Source organism: Taudactylus pleione, unplaced genomic scaffold, assembly GCF_031769625.1.
Source record: "Taudactylus pleione unplaced genomic scaffold, aTauple2 ptg000026l, whole genome shotgun sequence".
Taxonomy (NCBI): Eukaryota; Metazoa; Chordata; class Amphibia; order Anura; family Myobatrachidae; genus Taudactylus; species Taudactylus pleione.
The window spans coordinates 2,143,299-2,168,352 of record NW_028284428.1 but is presented as its reverse complement, the minus strand read 5'-3'; the positions used below and the strand labels follow the sequence as shown (position 1 = coordinate 2,168,352).

At 45.1% G+C, this 25,054-nt stretch overlaps 1 protein-coding gene across 1 annotated transcript in view; it reads right to left on the bottom strand.

The window, feature by feature from the left end:
• Positions 1–3,126: 3,126 nt before the first annotated feature.
• The window catches only part of ACE2 (angiotensin converting enzyme 2), an 84,067-nt gene continuing 62,139 nt past the window's right edge, over positions 3,127–25,054 (bottom strand). Inside the window, exons 10-18 of the mRNA XM_088451487.1 lie at positions 24,622–24,766; positions 24,089–24,187; positions 22,282–22,404; positions 22,016–22,194; positions 19,637–19,695; positions 12,594–12,694; positions 11,737–11,853; positions 9,673–9,867; positions 3,127–3,292 (exon numbers count right to left, since the gene is read on the bottom strand). Coding sequence (XP_088307613.1) covers positions 3,127–3,292; positions 9,673–9,867; positions 11,737–11,853; positions 12,594–12,694; positions 19,637–19,695; positions 22,016–22,194; positions 22,282–22,404; positions 24,089–24,187; positions 24,622–24,766 — 1,184 coding nt within the window. The remainder of the gene's footprint in view (positions 3,293–9,672; positions 9,868–11,736; positions 11,854–12,593; positions 12,695–19,636; positions 19,696–22,015; positions 22,195–22,281; positions 22,405–24,088; positions 24,188–24,621; positions 24,767–25,054) is intronic.

The window sequence follows — 25,054 nt, the reverse complement described above, 5'->3', positions numbered from 1 at the left end:
ATGCATTGCAGTGGGTGGCAAGCAAGAGGGATTGCGGCTGCGGGCGGACATGGCGGGTTCCGCCTCCAACCCTGTGTGACGGCATCGGCTGCACCGCCCTCCTTATGGCCCTGTGTTCTCTATATTATCCTGGTTCACATCCTACTTATCTAATCGCTCTTTCAGTGTTCGTTTCTTTGAATCCACCTCCTCTTTGCTTCCTCTATTAGTTGGGCTACCGTAATACTCAGTCCTACAGATGTGTCCTGCTACATCTTTGCCGATCGCGCTACAAATGTGCGCACACATCGCGCCATGCAATTACCCGCAGCAGCTTACGCTACGGTATGCTATGGCGCACACTGCAATCGCAACATGCATTCTGGAGGCACAGGTGCGAATGCAGTGCACATATCCGCTCGTGGGCATACACTCCTTGTGCCACATGTGGCGCGAATCGCTACATACGCAGCAAAGATGTAGCAGGACACATCTGTAGGTCCTTTGATTTTCTCAATGTATACCACGTCTCTTGGCAAACTTATCAGCTCCTTCAGATTTCAGTATCATCTGTATGTGGATGATACTCAAATCTACAGATGTCTCCTTTTTGCTCTAATGTGCATCTAATGTTCATCTTATTTGCAACGCAATGCAACAAAACCGCTTCACGAGATGGTTGCAATGGGGTTAGGGGGAGGGGATCATATTTCTCTGCACTATAGGGATGTCAATAATAATTTAATCCTGTGCAATATATATCTGGTGGTGATGACCTACATATGTGCTAGATAAAATATGGCAGTCATTACATGTGCAGAAGAATGATCCATCCTTTATACTTTTTAAAAAATGTCAAACTCAGAATAAAGGGTAGGGGTGTTGGAGGGGGGGAGCATGGTTTTGATAGAGGCAGCCAAGACGAAGAGGGTGATTTAAAGGAGAAGTGGGCATTGAGATAAAGTATAGAAGTGAGAGATGGGGAAGGAGGGAGAGGAGAAAAAGGAAGCAAGAGGAGGTAGATTCGGAATGGGATGGGGTGTGAGTATGAGGAAGGTGAGAGCGTGTAGAGGGAAGTGAAACTTGAAGAGAAAACAGTTGTGTCTAGTAATAGTGTAGAAGGGTCCAGAGGAGGATGTGGGCTACTGAACGGTGACCTGAAAACTCTGGCTGCGGACCAGATCAACATCTGGCTAGAAACTGGAAAGCTCTGTTGCAATGACTGGCAGACAGCCTGTCTATCTGTCCAATGGGTCACTGCAGTGCAGGGGCCTACCACTTTACTTCCGGACGGTATCCGGTGATTTTAGGCAGCCTTGCACTACACCCCCTACATAGGACTCTACACGTACCCAACATGATCACAACACAATTCTATTACCCTAACACCTGTTTTTAAACTTACTTGCTTCATGAACATATGTGACCATAAATTGAATCTTAACTTTTCTAAGCAATTCTGGTTCTTAAACATCATTGTTTTTATTCAACATATACCTGATATTATTACTAGTTAAACCATACTCACTGGAAAGGCTGTAACTGTGCAAATGAGTAATTGCAAAATAAGGTAAAGGTATTAATTACTGTTTTTATTGTAATCCATGAATGTAAACAGATGTGTTATATTTTATACTTATATAACTTGTTATAATTCAAAATAAAGTTTAATCCATCTACATATCTAATATATACAGTACACTTAGGGCCGCCCATATGGGGAGGAACACACAAGTTGGAGAGTCTGTGCTGGGCCCAGCGGTTATCAGTAACTGTAATCTTCAGGGGACCAGAAAAATGCATGATGCTACAGAAAACCTGGAGCCACGATGTCATTGTCATGTGACATGCGGACCCTGCATCATTGCAATTTTTAAGTGAGCATATCACTACCTCATCACACTACTGATATACAGCACTGCTACTTAGTATAGCTCCTATACATTTCTTATTTTACAGTACAATAAAACTTGGAGTACGGTCTACAGTTGATCTTCTGACCTGCAGTAACTGGGATTACTCAGATGAAAGCTTACCAGCCACCTGTAGGGAAACCACCATAGTGTAATATATTATAGTATGTTACATCTGCTTGCTTTATCTACATCAAACCACAATCAAATTATTGAGAATAATTAGTCACTGAGATATAACATATTTCAATCTCCTCTCAAGGGTCCAGGGTCAAAATTTGGCAGGTGGCCCATACCTGTCGGCGGCCCTGTATACAATTATGTGTATGCAAATAAGCTCTTGCATTGTGTGTGTATATTATGAAAAATGTATTATAAAATCATGTCAAGTCTTAGGAACACAGCAATTACTGTACAGTAGATAGGGGCCATCTTGGGGAATCATCATAGAGTATCAATAAGAAACTTTGTTTTGAGAACAGAAGGCAAGTTGCCATGTTGCAATTTGCTGATATTAATTGTTACCATGAAACACATTCAAGTCATTGAACAATGAACAAACAAAGAAATATTATCAGTTACTGCACAGGGCCCTGGCAAGGCCGAGGAAGTCATTCTGTGATCCTTTTGAATTGGGCTGTGGGCCTGATTCAGACCCGCTCGCAAGCGGGTCAATGGTGGGCTCCGCGCACGCGCGGCAGCCGCACTGCGCGTGCGCAAGCCCCGGAGTGAGAGAGAAATTCTTTCACTCCGTGGCTCACTACAAAAGGGCGGCTGTCGATGTTGATCGACAGCTCGCCCGTTTTGTAGGCATAGGGGGGGTGGCTTCACAAACGGAGGCGTTCCCAAGCGAACGCCTGCCGTTTGTGGTCGGCCCCCACGAGACCCTACCACAAGGGTCTCGTCGCAAGCCCCGATGGTCGCGATGGTCTTGACCATCACGACCATCATCCTGGCTGCTCGCAATAGCTGTGGGTGGTGACCCACAGCTAAGCGAGGGGCCAGGAGGCCGCACAAAAAAATTAAAAAAAGGCCTGATTCAGAGCGAGCGCTCTTTCAGAGTGTCCGTCTCTGAATCATGCCCTGTGTTTCATCTCCAAGACCCATACATCTGCAGATGAATCCTTGGAAACTATAGATGTGTTTAGAGAGTCTTAACATGATACAGATTTGTATGGAAAAGCCAGGAGTCCTTAAATGATATAATGACAATGATTGTGCAACGGTGCATGGGTTAAAATGCTGTGTTTGGTTCATCTTCTTCATAAGCTTTATTCTTTTCCCCCACAGTTTCATGTGTTGGAGAACTTGCATCTCTGTCTGCCGGAGTGTCAATTAAAATTTCATCATATCTGTCATGAAGTGATTGGGTTTCCTTCCCTCTGTCAGCTTTTCTTTTCCTTCAGCCAGACAAGAGAAATGCATGAATTAGTTGGACTTCTGTACTTCACAATAATATATGGGTAATACACAATCTGCTAATCAAACAATTAGGTACAAAGCTTTAACTAGGGGGGCTGTTCATTGGGGCAGTGGTTCCCAAAATGTGCGCCGTGGCACCCTGGGGTGTCTCAGGATACTTGCAGGGGTGGCTCAGGTTGGTGGTTCAGCACCAAATCAAATTATTTATGGTCAATGTAATGTAAATATGTGGGCAAACAGAAGCTCAAACCTGTCTCCCACCACATAACTGAACCTAAGGATGACAGATAAGCACAATTTACTTCACTTTATTACTTTACTACATTTTTTCTGAATTTCTCAATAACAAATGTTTGGCTTAGGGGTGCCGTGAAAACAATGCTGATACTCTTGGGCGCCGTGATTCAAAACAGTTTGGGACCCTCTGCATTAGGGTAAAGCTGCAACTATTCCTTGGGATGACTGAGTAGGTATTATTGACAAATAAATTAAACATTTTAGTATTTTTGATACCAATGTATTAAATTATATATATTTTTTGTAGTTTTTTAATTATGTATTTTTTATTTTAATTAAAGAATGTAAAGCTCATATTTGTTTTTTTTTATATTATTCGATCTATGTGGCCTAATAATTAATATTAATTATTCAGCAAATAATAAGTATCCCCCAAATGTATGTACGGGGGACCACAGCTTATATTCAAGCTATCTACTGCAGTCTCCGGTTTACTTTTGAATTTACCACGTTTCTGGATTTTTTGGCCCCGGTAGGACAGAACCCGATAATGAATAAATATGCCCTTATATGTGGCTTCTTGTAAAAGGGGTAAAAGGGGGAGGGACAAGGGTATAGTACCCCTGCTCCGAATGCGCGTGTTCATCTCATTCTTAGGACATGCCATTCTTTATTATTATATAGATTGTATTGTGTGCGTTACAGTCATACTTACCTACTCTTCTGAAAGTTGCTGGAGGCTCACAAATTTTCGGATAGCTCCCACATACCCAGAATAGTGCCTCTTCCTAGTGAAGTGGGCAGGATGGGGAGATAATTAAGGCTCCGTATGGAGGGGGAGGGACTAAATGACGCAGTTTGCTGTGACAGAGATGGGGCCTAATGACATAGGAACCCGGCCAACGCCCCCCAGAAGTGGCCAATGTATGTCCTCTCCAGGAGCAGCACCGGAAAGGACATAGAAAACGTCAGCAAGTATGGGTACAGTATAATCTGTAGCTGCAACATCTAATAGGGGAATTCAATATGGGAGCGAAAACTCAGTTTTTGCGATGTTTACGCACCTATGACGTCATTAACGCAGGTTTTGCTTTTACACTGTATTCAATTTCAAAGACTTTTCGCAGGTTCGAAAAGTCTTTGAAAAAAAACAGTTATAACTTTTCACCACTGAATAGGTGGCGAAAAAAGTGCAGAATTGAAGTTTAGGGGTGCAGGCTTAAAAAAAATAGCCTGCATCCTTCAGAATGACCCCTTGAAACGATCTGTGTCAAAAAAAATAAATAAATCGGGACAATCCAAAAAAAGCACTTTGAATTTGGGGGCCAAAAAAAAAAATGTTGGGGAACAAAGTTAAAAAATAGCGAACTTGACTCTGGGTGGGTCCCCAAGTATGCCCCAGGTATTTTTTTCATTGCAGCTCCTTGCGCAAGTGCGTAAAGTTACAAAATTTTCCTTAAAAAAATTGTAGGACCCCCCTAAAGTTGTAAAAACATGGGGGATCACTATGGGTACCCCCGTTTTAGCCTGTAAATGAAAGTCGGGGATTTAAATAGCCGCAGCAGGTGTTTTTTTCCCGACATTGAAGAAGTGTTGCAGAAGAGCACTTCGGTTATTTTTTTCGTTTTTTTAAGTGGTCCCATCAAATTTGGGGTACATGAAAATGGGTACTAGCAAGTTTTTAAAAATTCTGCATTTGTGCACCTGCCGCTATAATTCTATTCTAGAAAACATCTGCCGCATATTTGCAGAATAGCCCTGAACCTATTTCCCTATTGTTAAACAATTTTTTCCTATTTTTTTTTTTTTTCACCCCAATTTTTTTAAAAACTTTTTTTGACACAGTTATCTTTTAAATGTCATTCCCAGGGGTGCAGGCTATTTTTTTTAAGCCTGCACCCCTAAACCCCAATTCTGCACTTTTTTTCGCCACCTATTCAGTGGTGAAAAGTTATACCCTTTTTTTTTTTCAAAGACTTTTCGAACCTGAAATTGAATACAGTGTAAAACTAAAACCTGCGATAATGATGTCATAGGTGCGATATTAATGCAAAAACTATGTTCTCGTTCCCATATTGAATTCCCCTATTAGTATGAAATATATTGTTGTTTTTGTCACTCTGGTGTGGATAATGTAATTATTACACTATAGCAGAGGTTCCCAAATGCGGTCCTCAGGGCTCCCCAACAGTTCAGGTTTTAGAGATATCCATGGTTGAGCACAGGTGACTTAATTAGTACCTCAGTCAATCTGATTTAACCACCTGTGCTCATCCATGGATATCTCTAAGGGGCATATGTATCAAAGCTTGATGTAAGATAAAATTGTGAGATATATATCACCAACCAATCAGCTTCTAACTTACATTTTGCAGGCTGTGTTTAAGAAATGATAGTTTGGAGCTGATTGGTTAGTAATATATATTACACAATTTTATCTCACATCAAGCTTTGATACATAAGCCCCTAAAACTTGAACAGTTGGGGAGCCTTGAGGACCACGTTTGGGAACCTCTGCACTATAGTAAAGAATAGTGTTTTTATTATCATTCTCTGACATCACCAGGCTATAGATTTAAAAAAAAATTACAGTCCTCTATACACTATTTTATATCACGCAACAGCACACTGTACCGGCTTATAATATATAACTACTTAGATATACAGTGGTGCTTGAAAGTTTGTAAACCCTTCAGAATTTTCTATATTTCTCCTGAAATTTGGCCTAAACGACCTCAGATTTTCACACAAGTCTTAAAAGTAGATAAAGAGAACCAATTCAAACAAATGAGACAAAAAAATGTTTTTGAGTAAATCCAATATCGCATATCTGTGAGTGTCAAAAGTATGTGAAAAAAAAAGCTCTGCACTAAAGTATTATAAGCATATAATGTAATGAGATGAACAAAAGCATGGCATTTAAATTGGAATAGGCCAACCTGTATGAGCTATAGAAGATCTGGAATACTCACTAAAACTTCAAACATGATTTCAGCATGGGTTCCATCAATTATGGGCCAATGTTTAACCCATCCTGGCTTGGCCATTAGGGTTATTTGTTCAGGAGTACCGCATAGTAATAATGTAGAAAGTGGAGCAGCTGTAGCACTTCTTGTAGCTTGTGTCTTAATAGTAATTCTGCTTTTAACCTGGGTTTTTATGATACTTTATGATTCCCTGAAGACCAGTAAAACATATAGCAGGAATACGGATAGGGAGTGTTTACAAGAAATAAAGAGTTTTCGGCAGGGTATCCATGTTCATTATGCGTTATGTTCACTCTACCAAATAATGAGACCTTCATATTTTACCACTCTTTTAACTTTGCTCATGTCTTTTTAAGAGATTAGTTTAAGAGTTAAACTTAATGATGTCCTTGTTCTCTTTTGTTATAGTAGTCCCTCGATATAAAAGTGAATGGTGCTACATGTAAGGCATGGCTATTCTCAGGCCATGTTTTACATATTTAGGAGCACCAAGATTCAAGTCAACTGATTTTGAAAATATAATTTTAATGTTAGATTCCAAACTTATGAATTTATTATACAATTTGATGCCTTTTATTAGGCATAGCTTCTGTGGGTGCTGGACGACTAGTGCAATAATGTACAATGATGATTATTATCTAGCTGTTTTTGATTGGCTGAAAGCCTATTGGACCTGATTCTGAGCAGCATACAGAATTGGACATTTTGGCGTATTTTGCCTTATTCAAATCTGCAGCTTTCCGCTAATGCTGCTACAAGTGCACATATGACTTTGCAAGGGCTGGGTCACCCACTCATAGCATCTATAGTACATTACTACAGCCGACTGACGTGGCTGGCCGGCCACAGAAGAATCGATAGACTCTGGGCACTAGAGTGTGGCCGTAGTCTATTGCGCATACGCAGATTGCTGGGGATGTGGCGCGGCACCATTTTCCCAGCGGTTGCCTCACAGCGCATATGCAAAACTCCCAAAAAATTGGCATTTTCCGGAATTTGAGCAGCGCTGGGAGACCCAATGCGGGACTTTGGAGAGGTAAGTTTTACATAATATGGGTGCAGGGTGTGCAATTTGGGCCCCCCCTTGATCCAGGGGCCAGTGTGCATCGCACACCGTGCACCCATTATAGATACGCCCCTGTGTGTATGGCCTCCTATGTGAGTAATAGATTACCTCCTATAACACACCGCTATCTCAGTGTGAGTTTGTCTTGCCGCCCACTGTTGCCGCCCAGTTATGCCCCATACTGTACACTGCCTATACAGTTCTTCCTGCATGCAGGGGCGCCGAGAGGGGTAGTACTGATTACCGGGGCCCTGGCTTGTTGGAAGGGCCCGGGTTAGCTGTGAATGAGCCAAATGTAGTATTTTATTTAATTTTTTTCCAGATGGGGCGTAGCCACAACTCCCAGATTTAGCCGGGAAACCCCCCATTACCTGGCCTCCTCAATTTTCGACAACTGAGCCTTAAACACAACAGCTCATCATCGGAACGCATGCGCCGGATGATTTTTTAGGGATTTATGCGCATGCTTAACTCCTTGAACAGATTCAGAATCAGGCCCATTGTCCCTACAGACTAATTATACTTGTGCTCTATTATATCAAGTTGTGGACGTCTATTCGTATTACTATTACTTCTTGTGTACATTACACACCATTACAGTTTTATATTGTGTACAACTTTAGAATTTACTGCTAACACTGGGAAGCCACATATCTATGCTGTCTGCACACTACAGAGGGGAATTAGCATGCACACTTAGTGGGGAGATGTATCAAGTCTTGGAGAGCGATAAAGAGCGATAAAGTGGAGAGAGATTAAAGAATCTATGTATTAAGCCTTGGAGAGAGATACAGTAGATGGAGATAAAGTACCAACCAATCAGCTCCTAACTGTCACTTTACAGGCTGTGTTTGAAAAATGTCAGTTAGGAGCTGATTGATTGGTATTTTATCTCCATCCACCTTATCTCTCTCCAAGGCTTAGTACATAAACCCCAAAGTACCAACAAATCAGCTCCTAACTGTCATTTTGTAAGCACATCCTGTAAAATGACAGAAGCTGATTGGCTGGTACTTTATCTCTCTCCACGGCTTGATACATTTCCCCCTTGGTATGTCTAAGTCCACCTGGCATAAATTCTATAGTTTTTTGCTGTGCACACTTGACGTGGTCTGACTCAACAATTATGTTTTTATGTGTGTCTTCTCTATCATGCATTGTGAGGGCAAATGTGTCCACCTCTAAGCAAACCTCGTGACACAATGAAATATGCCACGAACAGCTCTTAGGGCAGTTCAATAATATTTTTACATCACGTTTCAGCCTTGTGTTTTCCACCAGATCCTCAAATTACACAATGTTAGACATTCGTCAGAATTTCATTTGGTTGAGTGCAAAAAAGCTATGGAGGTCATTAAGAATCACTCGGCACACACCACAGAATGCCTCGGTTTTACACTGGTGCACCAAGATCATCCACTTCGTGAAGCACACATAAAGGTGAACACCTATCCTTAACTCATATACGTAACACATATACAGTATAAGGATCAATGATCCCTATGCATGTAGCAAAACCTTCTGTTTGGTTCTATGGGAGTGTAGTAGCTGCACACAGGCATAAAATGTTCTGAGTCCTAAAAGAACATATTTTGAACAAGAGCATTTAGATTAATGAAACTATTATATGTTGAACTTTCATTTTGCTTTTTGGTGAGTGACAGTGGTGTACCTATAATGGGTGCAGTGTGCGGGGCACACGGGCCCCCGGGTCCAGGGGGGCCCCGCACCGCACACACTGCACCCATATTTTTTTTAAACTTACCTGTCTGAGGTCCCGCGTTGGGTGTCACTGCTGCTCAGAACACCGGAAAAATTTTCGCCGCGCCAATTTTCCAGTGTTCTGCGCTAGAGTGTGCCTGGAGTCTACTGCGCATACACAGAACGGCGGAATATGGCCGCCGTGGTCATTTTTCCAGCGTTCTGCGCATGCAGTAGTCTACTAATGCTCCGGTGCCAGCCACCAGGGAGAGAGGAGGGGGCCCCGCACGAGGAGTGCACACGGGCCCCCTCCTCTCTTAAAACGCCCCTGCTGAGTGAATCACATATTTGCTAAATTAGAACTTACTTTTTCTTGTCCTTGTGACCAAGAACAAGTAGAACAACCATAGCGACTAGTAGCAGTCCAGCCACTATGCCAAAAACCACTAGCCACACTGTGACTGACTGCTCTCCGGGGGGCGCGAGTGTGGCCGGAATGCCCAAAAATTCCAAGGAGTAGTCATCCAGATAGAAGGCACTGTTGATTCGACCTTTTGACAACCTGTTAACACACAATGAGATATTGATATAGTATGTGTCCAGGGGCGTTTTAAGAGAGGAGGGGGCCCGTGTGCACTCCTCGTGCGGAGCCCCCTTCTCTCTCCCTCCGCGGCGGCCATTTTTCCGGTGTTCTCAGCAGCAGTGACACCCGACGCAGGACCTCGGACAGGTAAGTTTAATAAAAAATATGGGTGCAGTGTGTGCCGTGCGGGGCCCCCCTGGACCCAGGGGCCCGTGTGCCCCGCACACACTGCACCCATTATATATACGCCACTGTATGTGTAATTTCAACAGTAAACTTATAACTAGGTTGTCAAGCTGAGAGTAAAAGCTGTTTTTTTATTTTAGTCATTTTGTTGATCATATGAGTTCAATATGTGATTAGGACCAGGAGTTGGGTGTTTGACATTTTTTGTGGCATAAAAATATATATTTCCGTACTGCACGTGCATGCCACAATGGGTCTGTATCTAGACTTGCTACTATCTTAACAGGCTGCTCCTTATCCTCATCTAACGAGGGTGGGCAAGCATAAGATCAGTAAATTAAGTACATTAAGGGGTAAATTTACAAAGATGGGAGTTCTATTAAGAAGTCATGTTGCCCATAGCAACCAATCAGATTCCAGGTATTATCTTCTAGAAGGTGCTACATAAATAAGTAAAATCTGATTGGTTGCTATGGGCAACATCACTTCTTAATAGAACTCCCATCTTAGTAAATTTACCTCTACGAGTATGTACATGGAAGTGTAGCACGCCCAGGGCCGTAACTAGGGGTGTGCGAGCCGTGTCACCGCACAGATCGCAGGGCCCTGTCGGTGGCATTGTCCCCATGGCACATGGATGTGGCTTGCATGGTGCCTGGAATGGCACCCTGTAGCTAGCGCTACTGCAGAGCCACACAGAGTGTCCAGTGTGCTCCAAACAGGCACACTTCAGCCTGTTGAGCTGCCCAGAGCATCCTGGGGCCCAAAATTGACAAGGTACAGTGCTAATTAGAAATAGCTGAATAATGTGTGCTCCTTTATTTACATACAGTATCATTAATGCCAAATTTAAAACAAGGCAGTTATTTTAATACTGATAAATGCTCACTCTATACAACGCATTTAGTAGCTCATTCAGACCTGATCGCAAGTTGCGGCTGCTCGCTGGCAAAAAGGGGCCGGATATTTAAATGAAGTGCTCGCACTGCGTCGCGTAATGACGCCCACTATGTTTTATCGAGCTACGGCAAAGTGCGATCGCAAGTGTATAAAGATGCCCCCTTGCCACTCGCAGCACACGTCATCTCTGGGAAATGTATGATTAATCGGGACCATCAAGAGCCACCGGAGCTGCTCGCAGTCCTTGAGGTTGTCTTAACCCGCCGCAAGCACAGCGATCAGTGCAGGCTGAAATACATGCGGGTGACGTGTACAATGACACTACTTTGCTAATTATGCACGCCCTTTAAACAGCGCTTTGGCGGCCTGACCCGCCTGCGCCCGCAACACCACTCCCCCGTTTACAAGCACCTCCCCCAGTTACCACCCACAAACGGCACTATCTGTCACTCAAAGTAGCGACCTGATAGTGGCTTATGAGCAACCAAAAACAGATCGCAAAGACTGGCTTGCGCACGCGCACTGCGAATTATACGCATGCGCAGACGGGCGAAAATCGCTCAGAGCGATTGAGCGCAACTTAGCGACCGGGTCTGAATCAAGTCCTTAGGATTAAAATATATTTTAAGTAAGATATTGGTGTAGTGTATTAGGAGTCCACATACTAAAAATGTCATTCCATATACTTGGATAGAATACATACAGAATTAATTTTACAGTCTCCTTTAAGCAAAGTGTAAAAAATAATCTACAGTACTGTACCGAACAGCTTCTTCAACCTCAGATTTTGGTACTATATCGCCGAGTCTATTTGGCATTGTAACATAGAAATAGAAGGAGATCCTTGGTGTTTCTTTGAAAACATGTATATCATCATCTCTAGAAGAAATAAGATAAATTGTATCAGAAACGGTGACTACAAATATAAAATAAGTTGACAGTCCTTTGGAAGATTATATGGCTGACCATTATGAATTTTAAAGTGTAAACATAGCGAGTGCCCCCTTTTCCTCTATATGAAGGTATAATACAATTATATTTGGACTGTTGTCTGGTGGCCCATGAGGAAGCAGCCCAGCATATGTGATTACTTCTGTGATGAGAGTGGAAGATAATTTATTTTTAAATATAAATATATATATATATATATATATATATATATATATATATATATATAATATGCTGTTTCATGAATGTAGTAAATGTGGCAATTTGGAGCGTACGCTTCAAATACCAATACTAATAAGAGTACTATATTTGTAAATAAAAATATACAACTATCATATTATCACCTCCAGTTATTCAAGTTGTAATCTGCACCCAATATTCCATCATGTTACAATCTTTAAACATCCTTAATATTACACAGACAGGAGTGCTCACTTCATTGTCTACCCTGGCTCACTTCATTGTCTACTGGGGGGTCCAGTACTATTGCTACTTTTTGTCACAGACTTCTACACGATAGCTATTGCTCTGCACTATATTCTGGATTCATTAATATTTATTTCATACATCAAACAGACCCTGGATGCAATTTTTATATATATATATAATATATAACTATGTAAGTAATGCAGGTCGTTTACGATATGAAGTGAATATGACATGATACTTACGAAAACTGAACTTGCTCCTTCTTTATTGCAGCAAAATATTTTGTCATGGCATATGCAATTGTCGACTTGAATAAATTCAATTCACTGGTGTCCCACTCATACTGGCAAGTTAGAAAAAGATGGTTGGTATGAGAAACATTGTTCTGTTTGTTGGGCAAAGTTCATGTAAGTAAAATACATCCCTGAAACATCTAAATTGATGGAAGAGGCAAGTTATAATGTATAATACATATATATATAATTTGCAGTGTCGTGGCGCCACAGTACAGTAGTGTCTCCATGTCACTGTGGCACTACATTTCATGGATGGAGTAAAGTTGTTGACATTTTCTAAAGTGTACGTCAGTTTTACACAGTGTTGGCCTGTTGCTGACCAATAATCCTGAGAATATAACCTAGCAATTCACTAGGAACCATGAATGAGGCACAACAGTGATTTTGCCCACAGAATGGCTACTTCCATTTGGACTAGGTGACTGATACATATTGGATCAACTAACAAATTCATTAATGTACAACAAGCCTTTCATATTGTTAAATATGTTAAACCCTTGTTAATTTAGTTAGAAAATCAGGGATAAATAGAGAATTAGACAAATGTCTCTGATATAAGTTAAAAAATATGAGATATGGTAAGAACTTACCCTTGTTATCTCTATTTCTACGAAGTCCATAGGGTTCCACAGGATACCTTGGGTATAGGTGTGACGTCAGTCGCAGGGCACCAAAGAGTTAAGCTTTCAGCCTCCCAGGATGCACTAGGTCCCCCTCCTATACCCCGCCCCCGAGCCAAGGCACCTCAGTTAGTTACCAAGCCATAGGCCGGAGGAGGAGAAGGAAGAGAGAGAACAAAGATCTGGACACATACAAGAATCACATTCTCACCAGAGGGAGACGGAAAACCGGTGACCAGAGCAAAGCCCATCTGCAGCACAGGTGCGACAGGGCGGGAGTCCTGTGGAACCCTATGGACTTCGTAGAAATAGAGATAACAAGGGTAAGTTCTTACCATATCTCATATTTTCTACTTCAGGGTCCATAGGGTATCCACAGGATACCTTGGGGATGTCCCAAAGCAGTATCCTTTAAGGGTGGGGACGCTCCTGTGCAGAAAGGAGAATCCGCCGCCCGAAGGAAGCATCCTGAGAGGCGAAGGTGTCAAACCTGTAATACCTCACGAAGGTATGGACAGAAGACCACGTAGCAGCCTTGCAGATCTGAACTGCCGAGGCACCACGTCGAGCTGCCCACGAAGGACCCACAGACCTAGTGGAATGAGCCTTCAGAGAAGGAGGGACCGGTAGGCCTTCATGAAGATAAGCTTCAGAAATAGCCATACGGATCCAGGCTGCCAAAGTTTGCTTTGAAGCAGGCCAACCCTTTTTACGGAAGCCAAAGAGGACAAACAAAGCGTCCGACTTCCTAAACGAAGAAGTGCGGTCAACATAAGTCCTTAAGGCCCGCACAACATCCAAAGAGGCCTCACCCACGGAAAGACCCGGTGAGTTAAAGGCCGGAACAACTATTTCCTCGTTAATATGAAACTGGGAAACAACTTTGGGAAGAAACTCGGGCCGAGTGCGGAGCACTGCCCTGTTCCCATAAAAAACCAAGAAAGGGGGTCTACAAGAAAGAGCCCCTAACTCAGAAACACGTCTGGCCGAAGCAATGGCCAGAAGGAAAACAGTCTTAGCTGTTAGCCATTTAAGATCCACTGAGCCCAGTGGTTCAAACGGCGGACCTTGGAGAGCCCTCAGGACCACAGCCAAATCCCAAGGCGCCACAGGTGGAACAAAGGGCGGCTGAATGCGGAGAACACCCTGCATAAAGGTGCGCACATCCGGGATTGTAGCAATCCTACGGTGAAACCAGACAGATAGGGCCGAAACCTGTACCTTCAAAGAAGCAAGGCGAAGCCCATGATCTAGTCCCACTTGCAGGAAGGCGAGAATCCGAGACAGACGAAACTCCCGCGGTGCATAACCTCTCGGTCGACACCACTGGAAGAACGTATGCCACACGCGATGGTATATCCTCGCGGAAGACGGTTTCCGAGCTCGTAACATGGTCCGCACCACAGAGCTGGAAAACCCCCGGGACCTCAGCATGGCCGTCTCAACAGCCACGCCATCAAAGACAGCCGAGTCAGGTCCGGGTGAAGGCAAGGACCTTGAGACAGAAGGTCCGGTCGTAGCGGCAACCGCAGAGGAATGTCCACGGACAGACCCTGAAGGTCTGAGAACCAGTGCCGTCTGGGCCACGCGGGAGCTATCAACAGGAGCGTCCCTCCTTCCTGTTTGAATTTCCGGATTACCCGTGGAAGAAGGGAGACCGGAGGGAACAGGTATGTGAACCGGAACGTCCACCGGACGGACAGAGCATCCACCAGAGACGCCCCTTCGTCTCTTGTGCGAGACCCGTACACCGGCAACTTGTTGTTGTGCCGGGACGCCATGAGGTCGATTTCTGGAAGACCCCACCTGTCCACCAGTAGTTGAAAAACGTCCGGGTGCAGGGACCATTCCCCCGGATGAACGTCCTGGCGACTTAGAAAGTCCGCCTCCCAATTGAGCACTCCCGGGATGAAGACCGCTGATATGGCCGGAAGATTGCGCTCCGCCCAAACCAGGATCCGAGAGACCTCTACGAGAGCCGCCCGACTGCGAGTTCCTCCTTGCCTGTTTATGTAGGCCACGGTGGTAGCGTTGTCCGACTGGACCTGCACCGGGCGACCCTGGAGAAACCGCTGTGCCTGCTGGAGAGCATTGAAGACCGCACGGAGTTCCAAGATATTTATTGGAAGCTCCGCTTCTGTCGGCGTCCACCTGCCCTGGAACAAGTGTGGACCCGAAACTGCTCCCCAGCCCCGAAGACTGGCGTCCGTTGTCAACAGGACCCAATTTGGAACCCAGAACGGACGTCCCTTGTTGAGGTGGGTCGTCTGTAACCACCACGTAAGGGACAGGCGAACCTCCTGGGTGAGCACAATCGTCTGGGACTTCAGAGACTGAGTCAGCCCGTTCCACTTGGACAGGATCAGGTGCTGCAGAGGTCTGGAGTGAAACTGGGCGTATTCCACCATGTCGAACACCGACACCATGGAGCCCAGTAACCTCATCGCCGAGTGTAAGGACACCCGGCGGCTGTGCAGACAACTGCGCACCCTTGACTGTAAAGCAGAGATCTTGTCCTCCGTCACGAAGATCCTTTGCTGTCCCGAGTCCAATAAGGCTCCAAGATGCAGAATCCTCCGAGACGGGATTAGAGTGGACTTCTGCCAGTTGATTAGCCAGCCGTGCCGTTGCAGCAGTGCAATGGTCAGGTCCAAGTGGCGTAACAGGAGCTCTGGAGATCCTGCCACCAATAACAGGTCGTCCAAATACGGCAACATGCGGACTCCCTGCAGCCGCAGAGAAGCCGCCATGACCGCCATCACCTTGGTGAAAACACGTGGTGCTGTTGCCAGGCCAAAAGGTAACGCCCGAAACTGGAAGTGGTCGCTGCTGATTGCAAACCTGAGGAACTGTTGATGGCGCCAAAGAATAGGGACATGCAGGTAAGCGTCCTGTATGTCCAATGACACCAAGTAGTCCCCAGGTTCCAGCGCCAGAATGATGGACCGTAGGGTCTCCATCCGAAACTTCGGGACCCGCAAAGACTTGTTGAGTGCTTTGAGGTTGAGAATCGGACGATATGACCCATTGGGTTTCTGTACCAAAAATAGATTTGAATAGAAACCCTGGCCCCTCTGGGAGAATGGAACCGCCACTATAACTCCAGCCTGGAGCATAGTGTGCAATACCTTCCGCAGCTCCGTAGCCTTGTTCCGGTCTGATGGGAGACCCGTGGTGAAGAAGCGAGCCGGGGTTCTGTGCCGGAAGGAGAGGGCGTATCCGTGGGAAACCACCTCCAGAACCCAAGTGTCTGTCGTAGTGGTCGACCAACACTGGGCGAACTGTAGCAGGCGGCCTCCCACCCTGGGATCCCCCAAAGGGAGGCCCGGACCGTCAGGCCGCAGGCTTGTCATCTGGCTTGGGGGCCGGACGTCTGGTACTCCATGCCTGCTTCCGGGGCTTGACCGATTTCTTAGGGCCAGCCTGTCGAGGAAACGACTGTGGTTTGGGCCTGCCCTGGGCCCTAGATGACCGAAAGGACGATGGACCCGAACCAGAAGGAGCAGCGGCCGACGGGAGACAGGCAGATTTGGCTGCCGCCAGCGTGGCCACAATCTTATCCAGATCCGGACCGAAGAGAACTTCTCCGGTAAACGGCAACGCTTCCAGACCTTTCTTGGAATCTGCGTCCGCCTTCCAGGATCGCAGCCACAAGGTGCGACGAGCAGCTACCGCTGCTGAAGAAATTCTAGACACCAGAGTACTAATGTCTAGAGCCGCCTCGTTGATGTAGGTGGCCGAATCACGGAGATTGCCAATCAACTCCGCCTGATCGGCCGGACAGTCGGATTCAAAAGAAGCCTCTAATGAATCCGCCCAGCGCTCCGGCAACCCAGCAAATGGCCATAGCCGGCCGTACTGCCCCCCCTGCAAGGGAATAAGCGGACTTCAGGCAGATTTCTACCTTGCGGTCCGTAGCATCCTTAAGGGAGGACATGGATGGCATCGGCAATGTGGCACTACGGACAAGACGGGTCACGTGAGAATCCACCTGTGGAGGGGATTCCCACTTCGCAAAATAATTATCCGCGAACGGATAAGCCACCGCCAGGCGTCTCTGCGGCTGGTATCTTTTGCCAGGTTGTTTCCACGCCTCCTCTAAATGGTCCACCAACTGACCCGAAAGAGGAAAGACTGTGGCATCGCCCTTCACATCTTTGAAAAAGGCATACTTAGATTTAGCCGCTGGGGGAACTTCGTCCTCAATCACCAAGGCTGTGCGGACCGCCCGAATAAGTCCAGGAATATATACTTTGGACTTAGCATCAGCGTCCTTAGTATGGAGAGGTTCCTGATCGTAAGGATCTAGAATCTCCCCATCATCAGACGTCCCTTCGTCATCCTCATAAGGAGCGGACAGAGACGCCACCGGCCTTTTATGAGACCGCATCACAGACTCCCCTTGCAACACATCCGACAAGTGCTGTACAGAACTCGTCAGGGAGTTAACCCACGCTGGCTCCTGAGAACCCGGGAGCGGGGAAATAGGGAGACTGTGGGGTACCACCAATTGTCGTGGGAACCCCTGCATGGGTGACGACACCACAGACTGCTGGGACAAACCCATCGGAGTAAACGCGGGCTGCGGAGCTAACTGGCCCACTAAAGCTGTTAACGCCTGAGCGAAACAAGCCCAGGGCGGCTCCTGTACCGGTGCTGTAACCGTAATAGGCCGCGCCATGGACAAACACTGCCGGCAAAGGCCCTCCGCGCTACCCTCCCCCTCCGCTAACGGTACTTTGCACGTGGTACACTATAGCCGGAGGGGAAAATCACTTTCAGACATGATGGCACCACGTATGTGACCTCTCTCACCAATTAAGTATTAAATAGGCGAGAGACCACCCTGCAGCACCGCACCGCAAGGGCTTTAGCAGAAAGAACAGGGACAGTAATAAAGCTGACAGTTTAGGGAAGAAAAGATTACAGGCAGCAGCGCTAGCACAGTCACATACAATGCAGAAAAATAACAATTCCTGCACTAACAGCGCTGATCACTCAACTACACAGACACAGGGCCTGGTAGGACACAGCGCTGCATACACAGACCTGACCACAGCGGAGGAGAGGTATGCGGGGGGACCCAGACCACGATGCTTCCTTCCAGCGCTTCCAGCAGCGTTCACCATGCGTTCTGGAGAAGATGGCCGCCGAGGAGCAGAGAGGAGGCTGGCCTGGGGGAGGAGCGCTGCCACAGGACCAGTCGGCAGCATGCAGAGAGGGCTGTGTGCAGCGGGGGAGGCGCCGGCTGTGAGACAGGGAAGGCGCGCTCCCCTGGCATGCATTTAACCCCTGGGACGCCGCAGCGCTACCGCTCTGCTGCGGTCCGCTGTCCCAGGGGGTAGTGGAAGCGCAGGTTGGTCGCCTGGCTCCACGCTGCAGCCAGTCTCCAGGGAGCCCCCTGCCTGGGGACTTAGGACCATGTGATCAGCGGGGACCCACCGCGGGACCCCGCTGCTTACCTCTGTCCCCCTTGAATCCGGCCATGGTCCGGAGCATCTGGGGTCACCGCTAGCTGTGACCCCAGACGCCCACCAGCATCCCCGGATCAGTACCGGCGTTCTGGTACCGGCGGGGTGTAGGGAAGACAGCATGGACGTCAGGACTGACTGTCCATGCTGTTCATCCAGTTGTGCAGCCACAGCTGCATGAAGAATAAGCTTCAGGGGCTCTTCTAGCCCCCACTCCAACAGGTGCACCCGACTCCGGCCGGGCACCAAACTAAACTGAGGTGCCTTGGCTCGGGGGCGGGGTATAGGAGGGGGACCTAGTGCATCCTGGGAGGCTGAAAGCTTAACTCTTTGGTGCCCTGCGACTGACGTCACACCTATACCCAAGGTATCCTGTGGATACCCTATGGACCCTGAAGTAGAAAGGACAATCTAAAGGTCAGGCTCATGAGGGAAGTAGTATATCACATGAAAGATGGCGCTGCTGGCAACAGGTAGGGGGCGTATTGCAACATACTACTGAGGGTGCAAGTTCTTAATTGGGTGTGTGTTCCCCACTGATAAAGGGGCCAATTTGCACCCATTGTAGGTACACCAGTGAGGCGAAGGGGTTAATTGATCCTTATACAGCAATAATCTCTAGAGCTGAAGAAGGAGATGGAAAAGTAGCAGTCATTTTGGGTAATATTTACATCCTTTTCATATTGGTGCCACCCTCCCTCACTTTTGGTTATCTTCTTGTGCAACCTTTGTACCTTGATTTACATGTCTGTTCTATCAGCTATCATACCACAATAACCCTTCTTACTCCATTGTAGGGTGGATAGAAACTGCGTGATAGATGGGACACGCCACTAGCGATCAATAGCACTATCTATACAAAATAAAACCTGTATCTGCTACTAGAAATTCATCTTACCGCATTAGCACCTAGTCCAGATTTTAGGCTTATTCTAACTTTAATTGAATTGTTCGTGTCTAGAAATTAAATAGAAATAAAATTAATTTAGTATCTTCAGATTGTCGGTATCATATTCAAACTACTATCTGTAATTATCCAATTGAAAACAAACCTCAGAAAGTATAACATAACTACTGTAAGATCAGAAAGTGTGACTGACGCTGGTCTTCAGTGCTCCAAATATTGGGGGGTGTATTGTTTTGTAATTACAAACTGCAGCATAATGTAATAAGCACTGAGCGTGAATGTGCAGGAAAGCTTATCAGAGTGTGTAAATTAAAAGATAGGTATTAAGAATGTTTTGGATGCCTATGTGTGGTAGCTCTTTAGGGGCCTATTCAGCAAAACATAATTTTCACTTGTGATAATTATGGTTTGAACTCACTGTGAGTTCAAACACAGTTTAGGAGGCATTCATCATGTCTCCTGCCTTACACTATCACTTGGAAGTGAGATACTTTTCTCTGGTCCCTCTTAAGTTTTCACTGCCTGTCATGCGCAGCTTGAAAACAGGCTACGAAGTGAGACTAAGACCCCCTCCCTCCAACTAACCCTGCCGGCGTCTGTCACCCCCCTCCCCCTTCCTTGTAAAGCTGCCGGGTATACCCGTTGCCACTGGAGCTTTTCCCGCTCCCACTGAGACCTGCTAGATGCATTAAGTCCCCCGCTGTGGCCGCCGTAGATCAACCCGCTGCGGCTGCCAGAGCCTGTTTGGCTCCCCCTAGCTGAGACCTGCTGCACGACGCTGCTGCAGTGCGGGGTACCTACTCAACTAAGCTTTGCCGGAGACTTGGCCTGCACGCATCACACATGCCCGCTGTAGGACCCCCGCTGCCGCTGACCGCTGCTGCTGTGTCCTCTCCTGGCCCCGGCTCACAGAAGGACTGCTCTGGGAAGCGGGAGCTGCTGGAAGGTAAGAGGACACAGCAGGGAGAGATCTTTTCAGACCCTCTGCTGTATCGGATGCTGTACGCCATCTCAAAGTGGCGTTCGCAATCAATGTCAAGTTCCGAAAAAAATCCTTTGTCGGAACTTGATGAATTTCATAATTTCTACATCCCCATACCATATTATGGGGATTGTAGAAATGATTGATGCACAATTGTAACCAGGAAATATCTCTGATATCTCCTGCGTTACATGAATGATGAATAGCCCTGACACTTAAATTATACAAAATTAGGTGAAAATTTTATGTATCACATGCTTTTGTATAAATTAAGTGATGACGAAAAGGCCCCTTAGTTAGAAGAGACTATGGTAATCGACTAAACCTGGGGCGTAACTATAATGGGTGCAGAGGGTGACATTGCTATGGTGCCAAGAGGCTTAGGGGGCCCGTCTCTGGTTTCCATTTTGTCCTGCACACAGATCATGTGAGGGAATAAGGGGTGTCAATTGGCGCACACGCCCCAGGCACTCCTCTCAAAGTGCCCCAGGACCAGATTCCTGTCAGCAGAGTGCATTGTCTGGCTCTTTTCTCTCTGCAGTGAAGTCCCAGCAGTTGCGTACTAGACTACGTGACTGCTCTCAGTCACTAGTAGACCGGGAGCGCACCTTCCTGTGACCTCATGACTGCGCACCGTTGTTCAAGACTATTAGGGGTAGATGTACTAAGCCTTGAAGAGAGATAAACTGGAGAGAGATAAAGTACCAACCAATCAGCTTCTGTTACTTTACAGGCTGTGTTTGAAAAATGACAGGAGCTGATTGGTTGGTACTTTAACTCTCCGTGGTTTGCGCGGTACTCAGATGTTAGATGATAGGCGCATGCGCAGGATGTGTATTGCCCATGTGCCAGTCTTCTACTGCAAGATCTCTTGCAGTTCCCCAAAGCCGTTTGGGGGTGGGGAGTGGGCGCGGACGGTCCCCATTTTATGGGAGTGCCAAGGCCAGGGTTCTTATTGGCCTCAGCTACGGCTGTGAGGGGCTATCTGAGTAACCTCAGGCTTACTCAGATTGCCAATGGTCTCGCAGAAGATACGATGCTGCATCTTAGGACTCAGCACTCAGATCTGCAATGCTGTCAGGAGGCGTCTATTTACACCAGGCACCTGCTGCTGCATTAGACCCTTCCCTGCAGCTGTGCAATACCGAACAACTGTGATTGAGGCCCAATATTGTAAGGTTTTCGTAGTGACATTGCTTACTGGGCTCATTTAAAAGTTATGACCACAGGAATCTTCTTTCATGGTGGAAATATGGAGTTTGTATGGACAGATTTAATTTAGCAATATAGCAGCTTCTATTTCTGAATTGAAATATACTGGGGAGGTGGGATATTTATTTAGCAAATTTGGATTATTAACTATTAATAGGATAATATTCTCCATTTACATGGATCCCAGTCTGTTGTCCAGTTGGCCACCCAGTTATTGGCTCGGTTAGTCTCCTGTAACCATTCATATAATGGTTGAAAGTAATCCAGGAGTGGTTGGACGTTCATCTTAAGATCCCCTGTTATCCGCTCAAGTGCTTCAGTCCAGGGCCTCGAATTCCCCAGCTCCAGCATGGCCCTGAGAAATATATTAATGGTCATTACTCAAAAAGCATTTCTGAACCATGGTGAAAAGCGATAATAAGGCACACACTATTTTACCCACCGTAGTTTATTTCCTGCGTCAGTAGAGTTTGTGATATCACAAGAGTGAAGAGGACCATTGTGATTTGCAGCTTTACAGAGTGCATCCTGGAACTGGAATTGGTAAATTGTCCTTGTATAATATCTGCATGACAAACACAATTGTGGTTTTCTACCAGTGCATGATCAACCATTAGTCTGATTAGGCTGCAGCCTAGAGGGACAGAACTTGGTGGGGTATCACGCAGTTGGGGAATAAAATGGCCTAGTTCATTCCATGTTGATTGCAGCTGCACAGATTAATTAAGGACGCTTGTTAGTTATCTAGCTGTCATGAGGCGATGTTGAGCAAAGTTCTTAGGCACAGCCATCTGGCAGTCAGTCTATGTGACCACGCAACTTATTGTTAAAACATTTACTTTATACACATTGTGCTACAGCACCATCTGGCGGCCAGAAGAACTGTATACGATTATCTTTCGAGTCTTCCAAATGTTACGGCTCTCTGGACTTTGACTGTATCGCTCTGGTTGTAAATGGAGAAACTGGTCCTGTTGTTATTGTTTACAACCTGTGCATGCACATAATTAAGACTGGGTCACTAATAAACCACCATCACCTATGTTATATGTCCAAGTTACTCTAGTATATATATTTTTCATCTTTGGAGCGAATTAGGTCTCTTGAGTGATTGCACTAGCACTTTGGGAAGGTGCCATTAAGAGGTTCTGTTATATTCTGATAATATAAATTGTTTTTATTGTTCCATATGCATGCTATCTTTTTATTATAATAATAAATATATATATTGATCTGATTACACTCCCAATTTTTTCTGTTGCTCTATGTTATATATAGGGGCTTGCCACCCCTTTCTGGTGAGCTGCTTACAGAGTTCACAGTCTGAAAATTACTGACATGCCCATTTCTCCTCTTTCTACAACATAATTAAGACACCTGTCTGAACTAATAGACAAACTCCTTTCACCTTTATAGGGGGAACTTACTTGAGCTGGTACCACTGATAGTTATATTGGCCGATCAATTGATCTGCCGATATATCTATATGTATATCTATATATATGCAGAGGGACCTGACCAGCGGGACTTGCCTCCTCCTACACACTGAACACAGATGATGGTTGTTCAGTGTGTACGAACAACCATCACCTGCAGATATATCTGCAGATCACTCAATCTGCAGATATATCTGTTAAGTGTGTACCCAGCATAAGGCTAGGTAATTAAGGTCAATTTCCAGATACTGCCCTGAACCTGGCTGTTGTGTTTGTCTAGTACTTCTGACCTCTGGCTACATTCTGACTCTCCCTCTGCTTCCTCTATTTGTCCTGATAACCTGTGAACTGACTCAGCTTGTGTGAGGACTTTGAGAGATCTGATAACCTGTCTGCTGACCTGGATTGTGCCAGGACTTTGTGTATAATCATTAACCTGTGTTGACTGAATACCGGACTTGTTACCCGTAATCCTGATTGGTTACTGCATCTCAGCTTCTGCATCACATTGGTTGTCTGTTCCCAGAACTGTTAAACGCTTCTGAACAGGGGAGCAACGCCATTGCTTCTCAAATATTATATCTATAACTCAAACCAACATCTATCCGAGGGCTGGATTTAAGTTTTCTGTTCATCCCCCTAAGTCTCCCATTCAATTTGATACGTGTCTTTCAACCACTACATTTACTTGTGATTGCAGCCTCTTTGCTGAGGTCCAGACTGAGATGTCATATGGGTTCAGAATGATTCTTTGCACCAAAGGAGTATTTTACTGCCAAAAATAAGTGGATTACAGGGAACGCAGATATTTACCTGATGAATGAATAATCATTAGCCACATGGAAAAGAGTGGGAGGATCACAATATGTCTCATCATGAGGAACGGGCTCCACTACTCCAACAAGTTCTCGCCTAGAATAAAAAGTACAGTTCAGATAAAAAAAACATGGTAATTTGGAGTCACTTTAAATATTAAAATGTTAATAAGTAATTAAAAGAATGTAACAAAATAAATATACTGGAATGCTGCCATTTATTTCATGACAAAAACTTGATTTAGTTTTTGAGTCTATAATTGTTTTCTTATTTCTGAAGTTTAGTTATATTTTATTTTGCAGTTCATGGTAACTATTGACATCTTGGTTATAGTTTTACATAATAGTTATTCACTGGGTGACATGGATCAAATTGTAGAGCAGAACACCTCATTATCAAGGAGGTACACATTAACTAAAATAATAATAATAATAATAATAATAATGTTATAAAACAAATAAAAACAATTGTATAAATAAATAATAATGTTATAAAACCTATAAAAACTATCAACTTTTGTAAATGCTTACTTCATCTCCCACCATGTCTTCATCCAACGGTCCTTTGGGATTAGTCCTTTAAAAACCTGCCATCTCCATTGCTCTAGCATGTAGGTGAATGGTAAGGTGCCAACAATGGTGAGCGCTTGTCTAAGCAAGAAGTTGATTTCAGTTTCTAAAGATCATAAAAAGCCAAATTTATTTGGAATACTTGGAATTATCTTCCACGTATCATTTGCAGCCAGAGAGCTTCTGAATACACATAGTATATATAAAATATTATTTTAAAATGTTCTGTAGAATTAAATATTAAAACTGATTCCTCTGTTAAATAATGTTATTGCTTGTTACTCTTCCCCAGTATATCTTTCATAGAGTGCAGTAACTTGTATCTTTTGGCCTCCAGATGTCACTGCTGCCTTTGGTCTACAAAGAAAGCATTTAGCTCTTCAAATGTCACAGT